The 21,626-nt window shown below is 44.7% G+C and overlaps 2 protein-coding genes across 2 annotated transcripts in view; both read right to left on the minus strand.

Moving 5' to 3' along the window:
* Positions 1–710: 710 nt before the first annotated feature.
* Positions 711–21,626, minus strand: part of GAP43 (growth associated protein 43) — a 53,677-nt gene continuing 32,761 nt past the window's right edge. Inside the window, exon 3 of the mRNA XM_010719351.4 lies at positions 711–841. Coding sequence (XP_010717653.1) covers positions 753–841 — 89 coding nt within the window. The 3' untranslated portion in view covers positions 711–752. The remainder of the gene's footprint in view (positions 842–21,626) is intronic.
* On the minus strand, positions 9,271–16,412 carry LOC146545460 (uncharacterized). The gene is given in 4 exon segments (XM_085216779.1): positions 9,271–9,474; positions 13,626–13,888; positions 13,891–14,298; positions 16,385–16,412. Coding segments are annotated over 4 exon segments (903 nt in total).

Below are 21,626 nucleotides of genomic sequence, written 5' to 3' on the forward strand. Positions count from 1 at the left end.
GTCTGCACACAGAGGCCAGCAGGACGTACAGCAGCATAGAAATGCGACACGGTTATGTTAATGATCATTATTCTCATTTATTATAATTATTGTTCAGTTTGAAAAAGGAGCCTGGAGCCAAGCATTATGCTAATTGGCACATTTTTTTGTTGTTGTTGTTCTAGTTCTGAAAAGAAAATGGGATTTAGTACTATTGTTTGTTCATTTGTTTTGTTAAGTTTGTTTGTTTTTCTTTCGTTCATTCCATCACATTGAAAAAGGAAGAAAAGGATTACTATTCTTTTTTTCCTGCTTTGCTTTTGTTTTAACTCACTCAGTAAGTCTGGACTCCTCGGATGAACGGAACATTGCACACACACACTTGGAGAAGAGAGAGAGGAGAGAGAGAGAGAGAGAGCGCTCGCGGTGGGCAGACAGACACACGCACGCGCCCGGTCAAAGAACTCTGATACAGTGCAAGAATTTTCCCAAAATGATTGGATCATCATTACCAAAAAACTCGCCATAACAACACCAAGAAACAAAGAAATGTTTAAGCCACACTGTTTGACTGGGATTTTTCCTGCTTTTTTTTTTTTTTTTTCTTTAAATGTTTGCCACACAGAGAGAAAAAGGGTTTAAGTGGGAATGGGAGAGGGACGGACAGGCTCACAGATGTGAGCAGGAAGGGGGGAGATCAAGATCGGGGCAGGAAGGAAGGATAGAGGATAGGGGGAGGGAGGGAGGGGCAACGGGGAGTCATTTCTTAATGTTCAGGCATTTTCTTGGTCCGCCTTGCTCTCTTCTTCTTTCACCTCTTCCTGCTGGGCACTTTCAGTAGGTTTGGTTTCTTCTACAGCATCTAGTGGGGAAAGAGATGATTCAGCATTAGTCAGCCACGATCTAGAGCATCCTGCATATGCATGCAGTCATGCACGACAAAACTGCATGGCTTTCAGCTTCTCTCTCCCAAAGGAGACCCAGGTCTCAAGGTTTCTGGCATTTCTGTGGCATGGGAAGAAGATGCCTAGGTTCAGCCTAGCAGACGAGTGCATGGCTCTCACATGAAATCTCCAGCCCTACCAGAAACCTGCTGCAACTGGGAGGAGCTGCCTAGAGCCCTAAGCCCAGCCTCCTGCTGATGTGTCAGGCAACTCTCATTCATTTCACCACATGCACTGATGAAGCTCTTGGCTTGTAGGGTGAAACCAGCTAGATCCAATGTCTGAATTATCCTTTTATCACACCCACTGGCTGTGCCAATCACCATTGAATTTCTCAGCTCTACTTACTGCTACTGAACTTCTCAGAAGCTTGGAAGAGGGAAAAAAAATTGTAACCTGTAACTCAGATTTCTCTTACACCAGAAATAATGAATGGGAGCCTTTGGACAGAAGGCTGTCCTTCTCTCCAGTTTTCTGGCTTCTCCTTCCAAAGGCAGAGCTGCGTGGGGGGAAGCAGTGATTGCAAATGGAGGGTGGGTCTGCAATTCCACAGTAAGCAAACCATCAGGGAGCTAGCACTGAGGGGAAGACAGAGGCAGTCAGGAGGAGCAAGACAGTGGTTCATCGAAGGGTTGTAGGATAATGCAAAAGGTCTTAGTGCACTGGAGTGGTTGGTCTGCCAATTCTCCCCATTCCTTGCTTACTACTCCTCAACCCACCTAAACATATGCACTGACACTGTGGAGAAGTCAAGCAAGGAGCATCACTCCAGATTTATTATAAACAATGGAGAAAAGAAGTGCCAAAGGGCTGGGTGGTGCAGGATGGGGCACAGGACTGGTATGTCACATACTGCAGCACTGGTGCTTCATATTCCTCTACATCATCAATGTATTTCTGGTGGATTCAAGGGTCCCCTTGAACAAACCACTTCCTGGTTTCTGAGATGGGCTATCATCTTGTGTTACAATGGCAAATAAAATAGGCCAGGGTTTGCTCTCTTGCCCTGAAGCTACATGGCACCACTCAACTCAGGTCCATATGGCTAAATCCTTGCACTCCAGAACAAGAGAGGATGTGTCTGAGCTGTCTGGAGCAAAGCTAATTGGAATATTCAAAAATCACTCTATGGCCCACTTTGTCAGTTTAACATTACAGATGCTCACTTGACAACGTTTAGTTTGTGAAGGTAAGCATCCTCTCATCCATGTTTATCACTAGTCAGAATACTAAATGGGATGTGAACCATTCCTGACTGAGACTGATGATGCATTTTTGCCTGGTCCATTTGATGCCATCAGATGGCAGACTTGTATTTGCTTCCAGCACTGGCAGCAGGTGCCGCAGCTCTCACACCCCTCTCTGCCTCAGCTCCTTAGCCTCTCTTTTATATGCCTTTCTATGCACCATTTCCACGTGCATCACCTTTAAGGTGTAACATCCCAACCTAAATCAACTTCATCAACTGCTCTGCTTTTGGAACTTAAAGCACTTTTTGTCTTAGTGAACTTCAGACATTGATTTTCCAGTAAGAAAAATTCTTCAAGAACATCCCCATCACCCAATACCATGGCCTGAGATCCTGCATTGCCTGCCAGCAAAAGATTCTAAGCACTTGCTTTCCCCTGATACTGAGCAGCAAAGCAGAGTGCTTCTTAAAGACTCTTTCTATATATAGTACAGCTACAACAATGAACCAAAGACAAAATAGACTACTGATAAAAATGGAATGTAAAAATGGATTGGATTGCAAAGCAGACTAATTTGCCTTAGTTTGGTTAATGTTTCTGAATGATTCAATCACACTCTCCATAGAGGCCACAGAATCTCTTTAATCCTGCTCTTCTCCAAGGCATTTGTAGCAGAGCACATGTTGAATTATGGAGCTGAGAGCATGCATGGCCATCTACATCTCAGTGTAGGCCAAAACAATATCATTAGCCAGCAGCCTTGCTAGTCTAGATCCCAGTAAGACAAAAGATTTGCTTTCCCATACATAAATGCAAGATAAATGGAAGATCAGCAAAGGATGGGCAACTAGCTTAAGGAACACAAGTCCCAGCTACATTTCATGTTTTAAACATGTGTTTAAAACTTTTTGCATCTTCTTAGTGAAACAGCACACAGATTTCAACCAAGAGTCCCCACAGCCTTCTCAAGACAGTGTAACAGAAGGGCACATAATGCAACAAGCACAGGGACAGACACTGAGAGGTCCTGCGTTCCTGCTGTCCATACTGAGAGCCCTGGCCAAGCCATACAAACCATTAAGTTGCAAAGATTCCCTCACTGCAGTTAAAACTGGGGTCCTGGTTCTACAGAAGTAGGATCCTGTTGTAGTATAGGCTTTCAACAATTGTTCTAGTGACGTGAACAGGAATTCTGGTTGCATTCAAAATGGGGGAATGATGTGGGATTGCTCACGATATTGTCCCTGCTGGCTCACCACAGTGGCAAATCTAATTTCCAGGGAGTGTCTGTGGCACCTAGAGGGCCTTGGCTGGCAGAGGAATTTCCTTGCTGCAGAGAAGCCTTGCTGTCCCCCCCTGTACTTCTCTGGAGGCAATTGGCAGAAGGCAGACATTGCACTGACTTCTGCCATGCTGAAATAGCCTAGACTGACTCTAGGGTCAGGGAGCAGCAGAAAGGCTATGAAGTCACTTCATTACATATTCAAGTCTTGTGCTGAACAGAAAGGAATCAAAAAAAACCAAACATATGCAGAACACAACCTTGAGTCACTTTTCACCTTTTGTTAATGGCCCAAGTATAAATAAGAGCTGTATCTTTCTAACAAGAACTATCAAGTGAAATTCATCTAGCCACTCTCCTTTTAATTTTACATGGTTTTGAAGCAATCAGGGGAATACCATACCCACACGTGCACCCTGCTGCCACTAACCTAAGTCTCACTTCCTAGCAGCTTTAGCACAATTCCATTGATCTTTAAGACAAGGGAAAAGAAGCAACCTAGTGTTATTATTCAGTAATGAGCTTCAGCAAGAAGTAACATCACAAAGGATAAACAATTCAGCATAAAAAATGAAGTTCAAGCTGTGGCACTGCTAAATCACAGCAGTGAAAAGAGGGTTCTCCCCAAGCAATGGGAGCATTGCAGCACAACCCTGCTGACATCAGGGCCAGTTAATAGCAGTTTATAATTCACAAGGAGAGATGAGATGGTTTTTCCTGACTCACCCTTCACCGGTTTGTTTGATGCAGGCTATTTCTACAGTATGTTCTCAGGGGTTTTCTCCAACCTAGTTTTCAGCGTCCCAGTAAAGTCTGCTAGGTGTCCCTGGGGAGATTATTACAGACATCCTGGGGGATCTCATAGATCAGAGAGGAGCTCTCTTCCTCTCTTCCTGGATATCAGGCTAGATTTCCCACTGCCTTGAACTCTGGGCAGTTGCACATGTTGGTTTGTAGTGGACAGGTACAGTTACGCAGCCAGACCTGTACAACCTTGACATTACACATTCACTTTGCACTATGTTGAACTAGGTGTAAAGGGTGACAAAAAAAAAGCAGGTGAGAATTCAGGGCATCAAGGTGAAATGTTCTGCACCCTGCTTGAGGAACAACAGCATGCCATCCCAGGTGGTCAAATTTCCACCTGTTTAAAGCTGCCCCTTCAGAACATGCAAGCATTGTGAAGCCTCAACCAGAAAGATCAGAGTGCCCATGTCCACCCTCAATGGAGAGAACAAACAAGTGGCACTGACTTATCCCTTAAGATGGACCTGGACCGGGGCAGCAGAAAGATGCACTGGGAGACACCACAAAATAGGAATGTTGAATTAAGAGAGGATAGAGAGGATAGGGACCCTACTCATCATCTGGCAGCAATGCACAGACATCATCAGCTGGTCTTCTCACCCTGCTCTCCCTTTCCAATTACTGAAGATAAACATGGCATTTTTGAGGCTATTAACTGAACCTCTGAGGGCTGCTTCAAAAGTAATGGCTCATACTTTATTACACTGGCCCATGACATCAAAAGCGGATGTTGGTGATTTGGCATGAGCCTGCATGCCACACTCATCAAGATCTGCACCAGTAGAGGTGCCCCAATGCTTTTTTTGCCACTCCTGAAACACCACCCACTGCCTCACTGTGCTCACATCCACTCTTTGGACTTCAGAAATGTTCAGACATTGTCAGTGAATGTCAGTGGGTACAGAAACCTTTTGGACAGCCTTGGACAAACCTCAGGCTGTGTCCATGCAAGTGCTTCAGGGATAGGGCTGAAGTGTGCTTGCTTCCCAGCTTAGGGGCTCTGTCCTGACAGTTGCCTCATACCTAGAGCTCAAACTGGTACCAGAGAATTTTAAGTGCTTGAATTTGTCTATGGGAGAGAAATGATACATAAATAAACTACAGATCCTTGCTAAAATAGGGTCTTAGGGAGCTTCTGCCCCTCGGCACTCTATTTATTTCCTGGATAGGATGAGAATCATATCCATAAGCTCTGCTGGTGAGCAAGCGTCTTGAAGATATGCAGCTCTGGATGCTGTGGAGCCACAGCAGGCGAGCAGGCAACAGCATGGCTGGATGGTGGCACCTCCAGCTGCCTTTGCCTGTGCTGCACTCTAATGGCTGAGCATGCAGGCTTCTCTCCAAGTCTCCCCACTGCCCTACATTAGTGAAATTAGGTTGAGTGGATTTCCGGGTAAAATACTGTCTCTTGGGACCTGCCCAGCTCCCATCCGACTTGCCAAGATTAATTAAATCAGAGCAGACATCAGTTTATGACCAGAGTAGCAGTAACCTCTTTGCTGATCTTTTCTTTTGTGGCTGGTGGCTTGGGTTTTGTTTTCCTTTTCCTTTCTGTTCCATTGTAGATCTTCAAATTACCACAGCTGATGCCAAAATAAAAGAAATTGCACAAACACTGTGGGATTCTACTACAGATGCAGGAGTTTTGCTTCTGCTGCTTTCCCACTGTTTGCATAATTATTGCTGATATTGATTGTGTGGCTTGAACATGTCTGCATGCTAACGCATCGCCCATCCCTCCTCAACAGCTGCTCTTTCTCAAGCATTGGCCACAATGTGGGTCCATTTGCCATACTCACTCCTTTTTCTCTCTGCCCTTTGCCAGATGCAGCTTGGCCAGAAATGGGAGTGAAAGCCTGCACCTTGTCTGATCTCCTCTTTGCTTCCAAATATTAATCTGGGTTTTGCTGCCCTGTTATAAGCAGCCTTTGTTTACCTCAGAGAGGAGCATTTTTTGGAAGGTAAGGAATACAGGGAGGCCCCATTTGAAATCTGTGACCTAAGTATCTCCTAGTTTTAATGACATTTGGGTCCAGATTTGGATCCAGGCTTCACAGCTTGATTCATCTGTCTCGATCCATCTGTCCTTCTTGCCAGCCAGAAGCTGCTTCCAGGCAGTCTATGGTAGGTCTGAAATTGCTGAAATCAGATGCAGCTCGGGTTCAGAGCTGTTGCTTATACAGCTCCCTTCCTGATCCAAGTTAGCCTATTGCAGTCAGCCCCGCTATGCACCATATACAGCGCTAAAATCCTACGCCCTGTCCGCTCACTGCTTCTGTAGATTGGCAAATTTATGCTGGGAAGTGAAGAGCTGTGGAACTTGGAAGAGTGATTGTTCCTGTTCTAGGGAAAGGGGTTGAGAGACTTTTCCCAGAAGCCTAGGGAATCCCTTGCTCGCTATGGGCAGACCCAAGGAAAAGCAACAGGGTAGTAGAATGTGTTGTGTTCATAGATCCTGCTGGTAAAAGAGGCACATGGCATGCTACGGAAGGGGTGAGGGTTAGAACAAAAAGGTGAATGTGGCCACACCACATGGCATTTTTGGCCTTCCACTCCTACACCACATTACCTCTGTTTCAGCCTCATGTATACCAACCCCAGTTGTACCAGCAGAGAGAGGAAAAGCCACTTCTGCCAGTGCCACAGCTGATGACTGCGGGCCCAGCTTGGGCAACTTTCTCCTTTCACTTCAGTTCAATCCTTAGAGCACAACCAGCCCCAGATCTGTCGTCCCAGCCACTTTTGTGCTTTCTCTGGCTGCCCAGCTCAGTCCAGAGGGCAAAGATTTCCCCTTTCCCTTTCTTCCCCAGCACCACCGAAATCTCACTCTGTGTCGGCATCTGTGCGTGCAGGAGGTGGGAAGGGAGGAGTGGGTGATGGGCTCAGGGAGGGGCTGCGAAGGGCCTGCAGCTCCATGGCCCAGCATTTCTCCCAGTGTCTAGACACCAGCTGCCAGGTTGCCATGGAAACACTCAACTGGGCTGATGGGCAGAAGCTGCGGGGTCTCCAGAGAAAAGGGAGTGGTGCAGCATGAGGGTGGGGAGAGAAAAAGGGAGATGCTCTTCGCAAATGGGAGGTGTTAACCCTGTTACAGCTACGTTTGCAAATACTTCTGCTTCCTGGAGAACTGGGAAAGGAGTGGCTGTCCTTTCTTCTGCTGCTGTTTCCTTCCCACACACGGAGGCAGCCAAACATGAAGGCTGAGACAAATGACATGCCAGCTGCTGGCAGGTGTGTGATCACTGTCTATTGACAGCACTTTGGGCCTACATACAGCACCTATGGCAAGGCCATTGCAGTCAGCTACACTGGGAAGAAGCCTACAGCCTACCAAAGTGGTTAGGTTTTCAGTCATAGTTCTCTCTCAGCTGCCATCACAGCTACAGCAAATGCAGTAGTTAAAGGGGAGGCAAAGGAGCCTTTTTTGGTGTGAGAGTGCCTCAGAGGCAGATGGCTGGCAATGAGGTCTCCCCAGAGACTTTTCCTCTCCAAGCTAAGCAAGCCCAAATCTCTCAACCTTTCTTCATATGAGAAGTGCTCCAGGCTTTTGATCATTTTTGTGGCCCTCCTCTGAGATCCAGATAGCTCCAACAGCTCCACTCCTTTCTTGTGCTGGGGACTCCAGGCCTCGATGCAGTATACCATATGGAACCTCAGAAGGGCAGAGGAGAGGGGGAACAATCACCTCACTCTCCCTACTTCTCTTTTGATGCAGCCCAGGATACTGTTGGCCTTCCAGGCTTCAAGCATACACTGCTGGCTCATGTCCAGTTTTTTATCCATGAAGACATCTAACTCCTCTGCAGAGCTGTTCTCAATGAATTCTTCTCCCAGTTTGTACACATATCTGGGATTGCCCCTTGCACTTGGTTTTGTTGAACCTCATTAGATGAATGTGGGCCCAATTTCAAGCCTGTCCAGATTCCTCCAGGTTGCATCCCTTTCTTCTATTATGTCAACTATACCATCAGCAAACTTGATAATGGTACACTTCATCCCACAGTCTATGTCATTCATAAGGATGTTGAAGAGCACCAGTCCGAAGATGGATCACTGGGGTCACCACTCATCACCAGTCCCCACTTGAACAAAGAACCATTGACCAGAATCCTCTGACTGTGACCATCCAACTAACTTTTTATCTACCAAATAGTCTAGCTTCCAAATCCATATTTTTCCAATTTAGGGACAAGGATGTGGTTCAAGACCATGTCGAAAGCCTTGCACAAGTCCATGCAGATGACATCAATTGCATTTCTTTTGTCAACTAATGCCCTCACTTCACGGTAGAAAGCCACCAGATTGGTCAGGCATGATCTACCCTTGGTGAAAACATGCTGGCTGTTTCAGTTCACCTTCTTGCTCACATGTACCTTAACATCTCTTCCAGGAGGATCTGTTCCATAATCCTCAAGATATGAGGCTCATTTTCTTAACAATGGGAGAGATGTTTCCCTTTTTCCAGTCAACAGGGATTTCATCTGACAGACATGACTTTTCAAATATGATGGAAAATGACATAGCAACAACATCAGCCAATTCCTTCAGGACCCTGGCATGCATGTTGTCTAACCCCATCGACTTTACATACTAGAGGTATGGAAAGCATGACTGTCAGTGAAGACTAAGGCAAAGAACTTGTTTAGTGCCTCAGCCTTTTCCATATCTGTTGAAGCCAGATCTCCCTTCTCATTTATCAGAGGAGATATACTCTCCTTTGCCTGTCTTTTCTGATGCATGTATCTAAAAGATCCTCTCCTGTTGCTTTTCATGTCTTGCCATCTTCAATTCCATCCGCACATTGGCTTTCCTGATCCCATCTCTGCATGTCTGAATGGCATCCCTGTATTCTTTCCTGGCCACCCATCCTTGCTTCCAGTGCACGTACATTTCAATCTTTTACCTCAGTTTGTCCAATAGGTCCTTGCTCAACCATGCCAGTTTCTTGCCTCCTCTGCTTGATGTCTTATGCCGAGGAGAGAGCTCTTGTGTTCTCAGAAAGGTGTCCTTAAAGAGCTGACAGCTCTGTTCCACTCCTTTGTTCCTAAGGACAGTTTCCCAGGAGATCTCATCCAATGACTCCTGAAACAGCCAGAATTTCACTCCTGACTCTGCTCTTTGCCAGGCCCACATTGCTCAAGCTCACACACTTGACCATGCCATGATCACTACAGCCCAGACTGCCTCCAGTCTTAATATCTTTAATGATATCTGCTGCACTGGTGAGCACCAAGTCCAGTAATGCTTTACCTCTGGCTGATCTGTCCAATACCTGGACCAGAAAGTTATCCTTAACGAAACCCAGGATATCCTGGATTGCTTGCAGCTTGCTGTGTTGTTTCCCAGCAGACATCTGGGTGGTTGAAGTCTCCCATTAGTATGAGAACCTGCGAATGACATCTCTTGTAGCTGAAGCAAGAAAACCTAGTCAACAGGTTTTCCCCATGATCAAGCAGAGTGTAGTAGACCCTGACCACCAGGTGTCCTTCATTGGTCCAGTCCCTAATTTTAATCCACAAATTCTCAGTCTGGTCAGGAATGTTTCTCAGAGGCAGTTCTTTGCAGTGTATCCACTTCTTAACATAGAGTGCAACTCCCCTGCCTCTCCTACTTTGCCTATCCCTTCTAAAAAAGCTTATTTTATAAGATATAATACCTAAATCATGCATTTATGATGCACCCAGATCTATGTGAAACTTAAGAGCCCTCTTCATTGTGACCTTCCCAAATATCTACAGCCAGACAGCAATGTATTTATGTGATCTTTGTCACCATAACAATGACCTAACTCACAATCATGGAGGTATTTAATTATTGTGTCCTCCCAGTGGGGAAGCAAGGGCTTTTATCCGCATTTTAGAGACACGGTATGAGGAGCTGGGATGTGGTCACACAAGAGCCTGTGGTATTCCCATGTGGCTGAGTCTCCTCTTCCAGCAGCACTTTCATAGGGGCAGCAACTTGGTCCTGGTGCTCAGCAAAAGGCCTGTGATTTCTGAAATTCCCTAATTTCAAGCTAAAACTGGAAGTGCAGCAATCTCATCAATATTACCAGCCAGCCATCACAAGACAGCAGGCAGAAGAACAGCATTCATAACTTTACCTCTCTGAAATAGGAATACCTGAGAAGAAATAACCCAGCAGTTATTCTTTGCTCTTCACATTCACTACTCCAGTAGATTTCACAAAGGTCCTGCACACCATAAAGGCAACTGTTTTTAATTAATTAAATACCTTGTGATTTAAACAGCTTGAATACAGAGGTTTTTACTGGCTTCCAGCTGTGGAATGTAATACTTGGCAGCTGCTCTTGGCATATGCATTGAAAAACAAGATGTCCCCGTCTCATCATACAAGAGTACTCTTTTGTGTCAGCCATCTTTTCCTCCTAAATTGGATTAAATGCTGGAGAATGGTTTGGAAACGGGGAATGTGAATGGAAAGAGTACCAAGGTCGTCTCAAGATGCATCCGTTTATTCTTTAGCCTCTCTACTGTTGTTGACCTGTGAGATCATAGAGGAGATATCAGAGGAAAGATAAGAGGGAATGGAAATACTTGGAGCTGATCATGGGCAAGTGAGCCAAAAGTAGCCTGACTGAAGTGATTGCTAGTGATTCCTGTACAACCAGGACAATCCCAGAAAAGTAATTAATTCAGGGAATGAAGCTTACAGCACTTTGGAGATGGAGGTGCACATTTGGAGAGTCCTGGCAGATGCACAGAGAGTGACAGCTCTGCTGATCAGCCTGGCAATTGTGGTAGGATCAGTAGGGGGAAAAAATGAACCCAAAACAGTGGCAGCCTGCTGGCACTCATGCACTGCTGATCCTGAAATAACAAGGGCTCAGGAGAGGAAGGAAACTGGAAAAGCTGGAGCCTTTGGGTCTCAGTCTTCAGCTCCCACCCACCTTGTCACATGGGACAGGCTGTGTTGCTTTCCTCCCCTGCTTTGGCAATATTGGCAAGGGAAAAGAGGCCAGAAGAGGAAATTTTCTGTAATTGCAGCAAAAAGGTCTAGAAATTCCTTTGGTGCATCCAGAATTAATGTGCTGCTCCTCCCCTTGTTCTCCTCCCCTTTCAGCTGTCACTGACAGGAAAACAAATTACTGCAGCCCTTACTACAAGCCACACTCCTGCCTCCCTTCCCCCAGTCCAAAAGACATGTGCCATTCATAAGCTGCCTGACTGCTAGTCTCCATTATTAAACCCTGGAAGGCTGATAAATTGGGGATTCACGGAGCCTGCAAGCCTCCAACAACTCAGATTGCCATGGAAACCAGAGGCAGACTCCATCTCCAGCAGAAATGATATTGATCTAGCTGAAGGCAGGGAATTACAATCAAGGAGAGGAAATAAAATGTCTCTTTTTCTTCCTTTTGCCATCTTCCAATTTTCTGCTGAAGCAAAAGAAAAATTTCATTTAGAGATCATTAGTTTGTTTCAAGGCTCTGCAAATTTGATGCTAAAATGAATTAAATACTTCATGTCAGGCCTTCCACAGCCATTTTGTTGATAACTGCCCCCTGCAGTTGCAACGTCACCAACACGAGCTCTTTGCATCAAAGATGTTAGTATTTCCCATATGCTGACCTGTAGGGTCCCAACGTTTTGTGCAGAATAGGCATCAAAACACACCCACAGGTCTCTGGGAGGCAGTTTGGGATTAATACTATTCCCACAGAAATTAATGGGAGCCTTTGCTGTTCTTTTCAATGGGAGGAGGTTTTCACATGCGTTGTGACAACCTGGATGCAGGAAAAGACACTGTGAACCAAGTAGTCTGCTAGGGAAATCCTCATCTGGAGAGAACATGAAATGGCATTGGTGGTGCAGAACACTTTTCTTCTCAAATCCAAATCCCTTCTTTGGGACTGCTTAATCACGGCCTTCCATGGCAGGAAAGAGCAGGAATAACAGCACCCATCCGAAAAGGTGAATGAGTAATGACACTTTTCAGTCTAACCCTGCAAAGGCCTGATCCTCCCTGGTAGGGGACCTCTTCCCTTGGGTGCCTATGACAATGTCTAAGGATTGTGATGTGAGAGAACCCAGCTTATTTTACAGCAGAAGGCCAGGTATTATACTTGCCTCTTCTGCCCTAAAAAATCTCTTGATGTGAGAGGGGCAGCAGCTAGCATCACTAATTCTAGTTTTTGTCCAAATATGGCAGCTTTAAAGAAAAAAAAAAACAAACAGAAAAACAACAACAAAAAACACAGCAAAGCAATCTTCTCCCAGAAAGGAGAGAGAGAATCCCTCTCATAGGAGGGACCTACTGTCCTCCAATGTGAGCACTGCACCAAGTGCATCAGGGCAGCTGCCTCACAATAGCCATTTCAGTTTAATTGGCTTTTCACAATAACAGTTCAATTAGGAAAGTAATGAATTTGGTCTCTTTGAACAGAGTGGCTGCAAATGCTACAAATGACATCTTGCAGGGAAACAGCCAGGTTACACCCAGTATGGTCATCTTGGTTGTTTCTGGCAAAGTTGAAGCTCATTTGTATGGTTCATGTACTCTTATCTGAGGCATAAACTTGACCAGGCCTGAGCAGCTCAGAAATTGCACTGAAGCAGACAATGGCCACCGCTTTGTGCTCATGTTGTCTCCCTTGGTCCTCTGGCTGATGTTTTCCCTTGCAAAGGTTCTTGGCTCAGGTCCTGCATGCTGGTCATAGAGTGGTGCTGTGGGATATCCATGTGAATGAACATGTCTCTCTCGCTCTTCCTCTCCTACTGAAGCTGTTCCACTTCCATAAGTCATTAAATATTCATTAGGCCAGAGAAAAAGATTGATTCCATAGTCTGGTAGTGAGGACACTCATCTGGAAAGGGGGAGATCAAGCTCCACATCTTGGTCCCAATAAATAATAAATAATTTATATGAAGTGGAACAACTACAGCAAGAGGCATCAAGGGAAACATCCAGCACAGCCAACAGCCTGATGTCTTCCCTGCTAAGCTTACTGGATTTCATTTTCCTGATGTAAGGCACGGACACATGTTGTCTTCTGCCACTTCAGGGAGTACCTGACCCTCACATGCTTGTTACTATAAAAGCAGACAAAGGTTTCTCTTACTACTTTCATCCAGAAATCCCACAGTTCCTGATTCTGGTGTGTTACTTTCATTTTGACAAATTCATAGAATCATAGAATGGCCTGGGTTGAAAAGGCCCACAGTGACCATCTAGTTTCAACCCCCCTGCTATGTGCAGGGTTGCCAACCACCAGACCAGGCTGCCCAGAGCCACATCCAGCCTGGCCTTGAATGCATCCAGGGATGGGGCATCCACAATCTGCTTGGGCAACCTGTTCCAATGTGTCCGCACCCTTTGAGTGAAAAACTTCCTCTTAATATCTAACCTAAACCTCCTCTGCCTCCGTTTAAATCCATTCCCCCTTGTCCTATCACTATCCACCCTTGTAATCAGTCTTTCCCTCTCCTGTTTATATGTTCCCTTCAAATTTTGGAAGACCACAATGAGGTCTCCCCGAAACCTTCTCTTCTTCAGGCTGAATAATCCCAGTTCCCTCAACCTTTCTTCATAGGAGAGGTGCTCCAGCCCTCTGATCATCTTAGTGGCCCTCCCCTGGACCCGTTCCATGAGTTCCACGTCTTTCTTGTTCTGCGGGCCCCAGGTCTGGATGCAGTACTCTAGATGGGACCTCACAAGAGCTGAGTAGAGACAATCACCTCCCTCTCCCTGCTGGCCACTCCTTTTCTAACACAGACCAGAACACAGTTGGCCTTCTGGGCAGCAAGTGCACACTGCTGGCTCATGTCCGGCTTCTCGTCTACCAGGATCCCCAAGTCCTTCTCTGCAGGGCTGCTCTCGAGGAGATCTTCCCCCAGCTTGTATAAATACCTGGGATTGCCCTGGCCCAAGTGCAGCACCTTGCACTTGGCCTTGTTGAACGTCATTAGGTTCTCATGGGCCCAGTTCTCCAGCCTGTCCAGGTCCCTCTGGATGGCTTCCCTTCCCCCTACTGTATCAACTGTACCGCTCAGCTTGGTGTCATCTGCGACCTTGCTGAGAGTGCACTTCATGCCATCATCTATGTTATTGAAGAAGATGTTGAAATTAAAAGGATCTTTAATGAAAACAAGTTTCACTGAAAAAATTAGAGCCTGGCGGGACTCAGAAGCTCTGCGTGGAGGCAGTCTAAACTGCAGTAAGGCTCAGGCCCTCTGTCTGATAGAAACACGTGTACTTGTTTTGCTAGAAATGAGGACTAGAACCATGCTACATCATTCAGGAATGACTGGAATTTTCTCCTTGTTCCCTCAGGTAGACATCAGTGACTCCATCCATCTTTCTCAGTCATTTGGCTTCAGCTGTGAAGGTTTCTAGCCTAAGGCAGAAAGAAACATTTTATTTCTCATTTTGTGTGTCTTTATTGAGTGCAGTGAACAGTACTGGGTTAGTGTCTCTTGAGACCAAATCTAGCCATTCACTCACAGCACTGGTGCTGTACAGTGGCATTGCTGTGTGTTTCTCCCCAGTGCCTTGCTGCTGGGCTGTAGGTGCGTTAGGAGGGGTTGTGTGTCACCTCATGGACAGGAGGTGAAGTTTAGTCCCTGTGTCTGGCATGTGTTTGGCCACATTGTCAGGTCTCCAAACAAAGAACTGACGGTAGTGAGGGGAAGGGTTTGTGCAATACTACCTTCATGCACATAAAAAAAGCTTAAGGATGTGCCAAAACCATTTACATTGCTGCAGGATCTTACCAGTCCCACTCGCTTGCCAACCTGCAGAACTCTGTGAATGCAGCAAGGTTGCCACTTTCTGCTACAGGTTCCACAAGTGAAAGCAGAAGGCCAGTATTCATAGAATTACAGAATCATATAATCACAGAATGGCAGTTGGAAGGGTCTCAAGGATCACCACATTCCAGTCCCCCCATCCCCCACTCCCTCCACAGGAAGTGTTTCCAACAGCTAGATCAAGTACTAGATTAGATTGCCCAGGGCCCCATACAACCTGGACTTGAACACCTCCAGGGATGGGGCATCCACAATCTCACTGAACAACCTGTTCCAGCACCTCATCAGTCCCTCAGTCAAAAACTTTCTCCTGACATCTAACCTAAATCTTCCTTCCTTTAGTTTTAAAACATTTCCCCTTGTCCAGTCATCCAGTTCCAACTCCCTGCCATGGGCAGAGTTGCCAGTAGCTAGATCAAGCTGCCCAGGATCCCATCCAACCCAACCTTGAATGCCTCTAGGGATGGGACATCCAGAGCTTCTCTGGGCAGCCCATGCCAGTGCCTCACCATGCTCTGAGTAAATAACTTCCTCTTAACTTGTGACTTAAATCTCCTCTCTTTTAGTTTAAAACCATTCCTCCTTGTCCTATCACTATAAGACCATGTAAAATGTTGGTCTCCATCTTGTTTATAAGATCCCCTCAAGTATTGAAAGGGCCACAGTGAGGTCTCTGTGGAGCCTTCTCTTCTCCAGGCTGAACCAGTCCAGCTTCCTCAGCCTTTCTTCACAGCCGAAGTGCCCTCTGGTCATCTTCATGGCCCTCCTTTGGATTTGCTTCAACAGCTCCATGTCCTTCTTGCGTTGCAGTCCCCAGGCTGAATGCAGTACTTCAGATGGAGCCTCAGGAAAGCAGACTAGAGGGGGACAGCCTCCTCCCTCACCCTGCTGGCTGTTCCTCTTTTGTATTACAGTAGTGCACTGAGCACGTCACAGTGGAAGAAACAAATAGATCATTTGTGAGCAGATCTGAGATTAAGACCACAGATTTCCTCAACTCACACTTTTTTCTGAAGTGCAGCAGAGCAGACTCCAGCCCAGGGCTGGATCTCCAATGGCTTCTCTCGTTTCAGCATTGGTGACTGAAGATTATTCTGAATCTCTTACAACACCGATGCTAAAATAACAGGTGAAATCCTAGCCTTACTTAAATTGGTGAGGTTTATATTTCAGCCCTGAAGCTGCAGCTGCCATTGGTGAGTGTTGCTTCCAAACAGGCTGTAAAAGATGGAAGTAAGGAAGGAGGAAGAACAGGAGCTTGAAGAGAAATTTTGGGATAGGCAACACAGGTTGTCAGGGCTAGATTATATACTGTTTTATGCCTAAAGCCAGACAGATTGTGGGGATAAAGTATTAAAATTCATCAAAATATAGACAGTTATGGACTTCATCCACACAAGCTTGCATTCAAACCTTCCTCCTCCTTCTTAGAGGTTTGCATCATTTCCAAATCAACAGGTGCTCAAATCCCTTCAGAACCACAAAGGATATTCTGAAAGTACTTTGCACCACCTCAATTCTAATTACTTTTATCCCATTTTCCATGTCTTCCACCAGCTATCTTCTGGTAAGATCTTTGAAACGTTTTTCACAGCTGCTAGGACAGTTCTGCCAAAGTCAGCAGCACTGGGGAATGCTACTGCACACCAGCCACTGCTCTCACTCCCGCCCTCTCATCCCTTTCTCTGCACATGAAATGCGTTGTCAGTTCTGGTTCTGCAGTACTGCACAGATTTAACATAGGGATTGGGATGCTCTTCTAAATGTTTGAGAAATTTTCTTCTTCATTAAGCCCTGTAGGTTACAGGTAATGTCCAGTCATCATTAATAGCATTTCCAATTACTGTTTCTTGCTGGAGGAGAATGAAGAGGTTGAATAGTGTCTGTTTTCTTTCATAATGAAAAGAGAACTCGTTTGCTGTTGCCTTAAGGTACAGCTGGAAGCGTGTGGTCATTTGAACACTGGCTAATTGGGACCTTCTGACCTCTATCTAAGGCTTATTTACATGAAGCCTTGAGTCTCACTGTTCCTATCATTAGGATAAAAACATTTTCCTTTGCATCTCTTGTCCTTGTCCAGTTCTTTAGTTCTTTCCCTGAATACTCTGCAGCCCAGCAAAGAGCCAATGTCCAAGATGAGCACCTGGCTGCCAGAACCTCAGATGAGATTTTAAGTCCTGGTCCAGTGTTGCATGCTGACAGTGATATTACAAAGGCCACAGAAAGAAAAATTTCCACAGCATTTCCACAGACCACTTATTCACAGTTGAAGATGATAAAGCCAAAGCTCTTTGTATGGTATAGGGTATTAGAGCTAAAGGATATGCAAAGGGATCCTCTAGTTGGGAAGAAAGCCACAGTTCTACTTGCCTGCAAAATAAAATTCCCCTTCAGAGAAAAGCTAGCAGCACTCTTTATTACTTAATTTTTTTTTCCGATACATTATCATTAACCATCTCCTCTATTTTCTGCCTGAAAAACGTTCAATACCAACAGAGAGAAAAGCTAGGGAATTAGAAAGTTCTCCTTTATGTCTGCCTGCAGCATTAATGTAGCCTTGAGAAATACACTGTGCTTAGAGATGCTCAAATTGAGCTTGCATGAGTTGGGGTTTAGGACAGTCTATTGAAAGTTCAGAACTGGAGGTGGAACCTACCCACAAAGCCTACTCTAGTAGGTTGTCTTCATGTCAGCTACTGACTTGTAGGCCTTCTGCAACTATTTCCATTTCTTTGGATCTCTTGACCACTGCCCAGTCTCACAGACAACTATATGGCTGAATATTTGTGCTGTGCTTTTACAAAAAAGACACCTTTCAAGTATAAAATGGACCTGCATGTCATTGCAGTCATCCATGATCACTGAGTGGCTGTGTTCAAAAAACAAAGATGTTAGTGTGTAAAAGGGCTGGAATGAAGAGAAATGCAGAAGAAATACTGCCTTTCTGGAAATACATAACAAGTACAACCTTTTCTGGACTAATGTATATAGTGTTTGTCACCCTGTTTCACAAAGAACATTTGTAGATTTAAGGGGGGTTCAGAGAAAGAAACAGCCTGATAATTCTTTCATACAAAAAGCAACTGAAAACATTGTTTGTGTTTATGTCAGGAAAGAGTGAAATAGCAAGGTCTGTGGTACTGTGCCATCTGTGCATATGCATATAGAATACACTATATACCATAAGCAACAGCATAATGTAGGGCTATCAGAATCTTTTGTTCTCCCTGTGATGAACACAAGTAAAGAAAGATATTTCAGGCAGTGATGTCCAATTCATTGGTAATCTTTCCAGACATGGTGCAGTTGATTGGAGTTGGGAAAGCTGTTGACACTTAGTTAATCAGATATTGTGTATTTTTATATACCCACATAAAGCTCTAGTTATAATTAGTATTGAAAAAGATGATATATCATGCTTTAGGTGTTAAATCAAATTCTAAGTGGCAGAGGACAGGGATGGGTACTAGCTGTAGAGAGCCCATAGCAGCATTTGGTGCTGGCCGCAGCAGAAGTACAGTAAATGAATGTTAGGTCTCACTTGTATTGGCAGCTCTTACGTCCCTCTACAGTTGTTCTATAACTTCACCCTGCTAGACTCCATGGAGCTGCTGCAGAGATTGGAAGCGATCGCTGAACTGCCACTGGTAATCCAGTATTAATGCACTTATTATGCAGCACTCAAGGAATGTTGAACTAATCTGATCCCTCTGACCTGCTGAACCTTCCCAGTCCCATTTCTTTCTGCAGTCATCTATACCACTGAGTCAGTACTGCTACCTCTAGAGTGACGCTTCTTGGATCTGTAAATCCCAGCTGATACTCTGCAAGCTTATATCTGTCTGCAGAGTTCAGCCTACTTGATCCCAGTGTAAAGAGATGATGACACTGGTGGTGCTGCAGAGCACAGCTGGGAGCTACAGCAAACAGCTGCCATTTAAATTTCATTGTCTGTCTGCTCTGTCCAAGAGTCTGCTATTTGAAACTTCCTACACTAAAAATTTAGCTATCATTTATGGCAGAGGGGATTCCTTCCATGTGGGGATTTTGGAGCATTTTCTGAAGATTGTAACAAGGAGATAGTGATTGAAAGAATGACCTAGGCAGTTTAACCATGGACTTTGGCTGTAGAGACCTGTGTTAGTGTGAGTGACCACTATGCAATGTACATGACATCAGTATGTATTGCCTTCAACTCCATCTGCATGAACAACTTGCAAGAGCTCTTTCCTATAGAGGTCTGTAGCAGTATAGTACTCTCAGCAAACCTCACTGTATGCATCACCTAGAAAGTTCAGTACTGCACATATCCAAGACTTTGTCCGCTTGTGAGAATGCTATATAGATGTAGACAACAGTGAGGCTGTTGTTTACAGCCTCCCCTTGGATAGGAAATCCATGCAGTTTGCCATGATCAGTGAGGAGTGGCTCACCTGATACTGCAACAGCTGTGGTTCTCAGCATTAAAAGGTGTCATCTTTCCTATAATTTCCACCCTTCACAAAATAAACCAGTTCACCACTCTTTCTAACTGAGGCCTCCTTGGCCTAAACCAGTGGTTAATCTGCTTTCCTTGGGAGGCATTTTCCAGAGTCATCCCACACGGTATCAGTAAATATGTTTAATGCCATCTAGAATTTCATTAAAAGCGGTCAGATCTTTTGTACTGCTCACATGTATACCGGGCAAGCAGTATCTCATTTAAAAATGGCAAATTTAACACATACATGGCACCACAGATAATTAACTCTGCAACAGAGGAGGAAATTTGCATCTATTACAGGTGATATGTAAGTTTCCTATGTTCTGGAAAACTCTGCTCCTCACAGGACTGCAATCCACATACCCACCTAGGCACAATGCAAAGATTAAAATTTTCAGAGCAGCTGAGGACTAGGCACATACTTTGTCACCCTGAACCATGTTGCAGGTAACCTAAATTGCATTTATATTCTTACTTTTTTGCTTGAGTAATACTACAGAGAGGAAAATTCTGGTATGCTTGCTTAAGAGTTTTTCCCTCTGGGGCACTCATGGGAGGACTAGTGCATTTGCATTGTGTTCCTCAGCTGCCAGGTGTAGCAGTGGAGATAAGCTCCAGTGAAACACGAATGTCAGTGAGGTTGTTCTGTCTCCTGCCAGCTACCCACAAGCCAAGACTAAAATTCCAGTTATACAACTGCAATCCTCTTGCATAGCGCAAGCTGTACTCTCTAGCTCCTACATGACAATGGGACAGTCTTCCCTTCCAAATCTCTATACAGCCAGTGCTCTCTAGATGCAGCAACTATTGTCCTTCAATCAATACACTGATTGAGCAATAAACAAAAACTTATTCAGCTATAAACCATGAAAAAGGATCTGTAGGGACTTGCCGCCTCTAAGGAAGTGAAGATGGTGCCTCCCTGTGTTCCTTGCTTGCAGGATACAAGGCCCCAGGGAGAACTGTGGGCTTGCACGCATGCAAGACAATTGACATCTGGCTGATTTTTCATTTCAACCGTGAAACTACCCCATTGTAAAGCTATTTCATCAATCAGGAGAAAGCATTCTTCATTGCTCAACAAAAGAAGACCAATTTGTTTCCTTAGGCACAATTTACTCTTTCACATTTCTGGGCTTTGTTGTATCCTTACCTGACAACTTGAGAATGCTTTTGAAGTGAGAGTTAGCCAAATTTGGAGATGAGCCTTGAAAACCTGGTAAATTACAAAGAGAATCTAACATTGTGTGATATTCACCTCTTCTCCTCATAAGGCTCACAGTATCCCTTCTTCTATAATTTGCTGTGCTGGACACTGATCTCACCTCAGAGCTGTATTAATGTAGATTCTTTCCAATGACTCTGATGGACACTCTCCACATTTAAGTTAGTGCACCCTAGATTTAATGTCTCACCTCTCCATCCATATGTAAGGTATAAATTTCTTCCAGACACTTTTGAATTTTGACCTGTTGAGTAGATTGTCATTTAAGTCAGTTTCTCTAAGCATAATTCCAACACTAAAGGGGCAAAAGTTGGATCATAACTAGAAAGTCAACAAAAATAAGTCTTGGCAAGAAAGCTCAAGTAAGAGAATACCTTTCTGACATGCAAGTCATCCACCAGTCATGAAGAGAAAAGAAATATGTCTTCCTTACATCAGTCCCCCATAGCCACTGAACAAATCCCACTGACTCATTTCATGGTTTCCTCAGATTGGAATCTTCCTACTTTTTTCAGAGACGATTCACTGAGGATTGCTTAGAAACTGCCCTACTTTACAATTGAGAATGCCCACGATATGAGAACAACTAAGACTGGATGCAGGACAATTGGTTGAAGTCATTTCCTAAGCCACTACCAATATACAGGTCGAGTACATGGAACTGAATAACAAAGAAGGTTGAGGTCTGTCAGGGGAATTAGAGGATTGTATGAAGAATCACCCAGCCTCACTCCTACTCCAGAAACATTAAATATTAAGCATTTTAAAATCATGCAGTTCTCTTTATCCATTAATTAGCCTTTTCCTCTCTTCCTATCTTCTTTGTCCTGCCTTTTGATAAAAATAAAAAATCTCCTTGACTGTTTCTTGTGTTTGTCCATGGAAGATATCCACAGATAACACGATATAGGCTGTATCTACAGCCTGTAGTAAAATTCAAGGCAGAT

The sequence above is a fragment of the Meleagris gallopavo genome, chromosome 1 (genome assembly GCF_905368555.1).
Source record: "Meleagris gallopavo chromosome 1, MGAL_WU_HG_1.1, whole genome shotgun sequence".
In the NCBI taxonomy this organism is placed as follows: domain Eukaryota; kingdom Metazoa; phylum Chordata; class Aves; order Galliformes; family Phasianidae; genus Meleagris; species Meleagris gallopavo.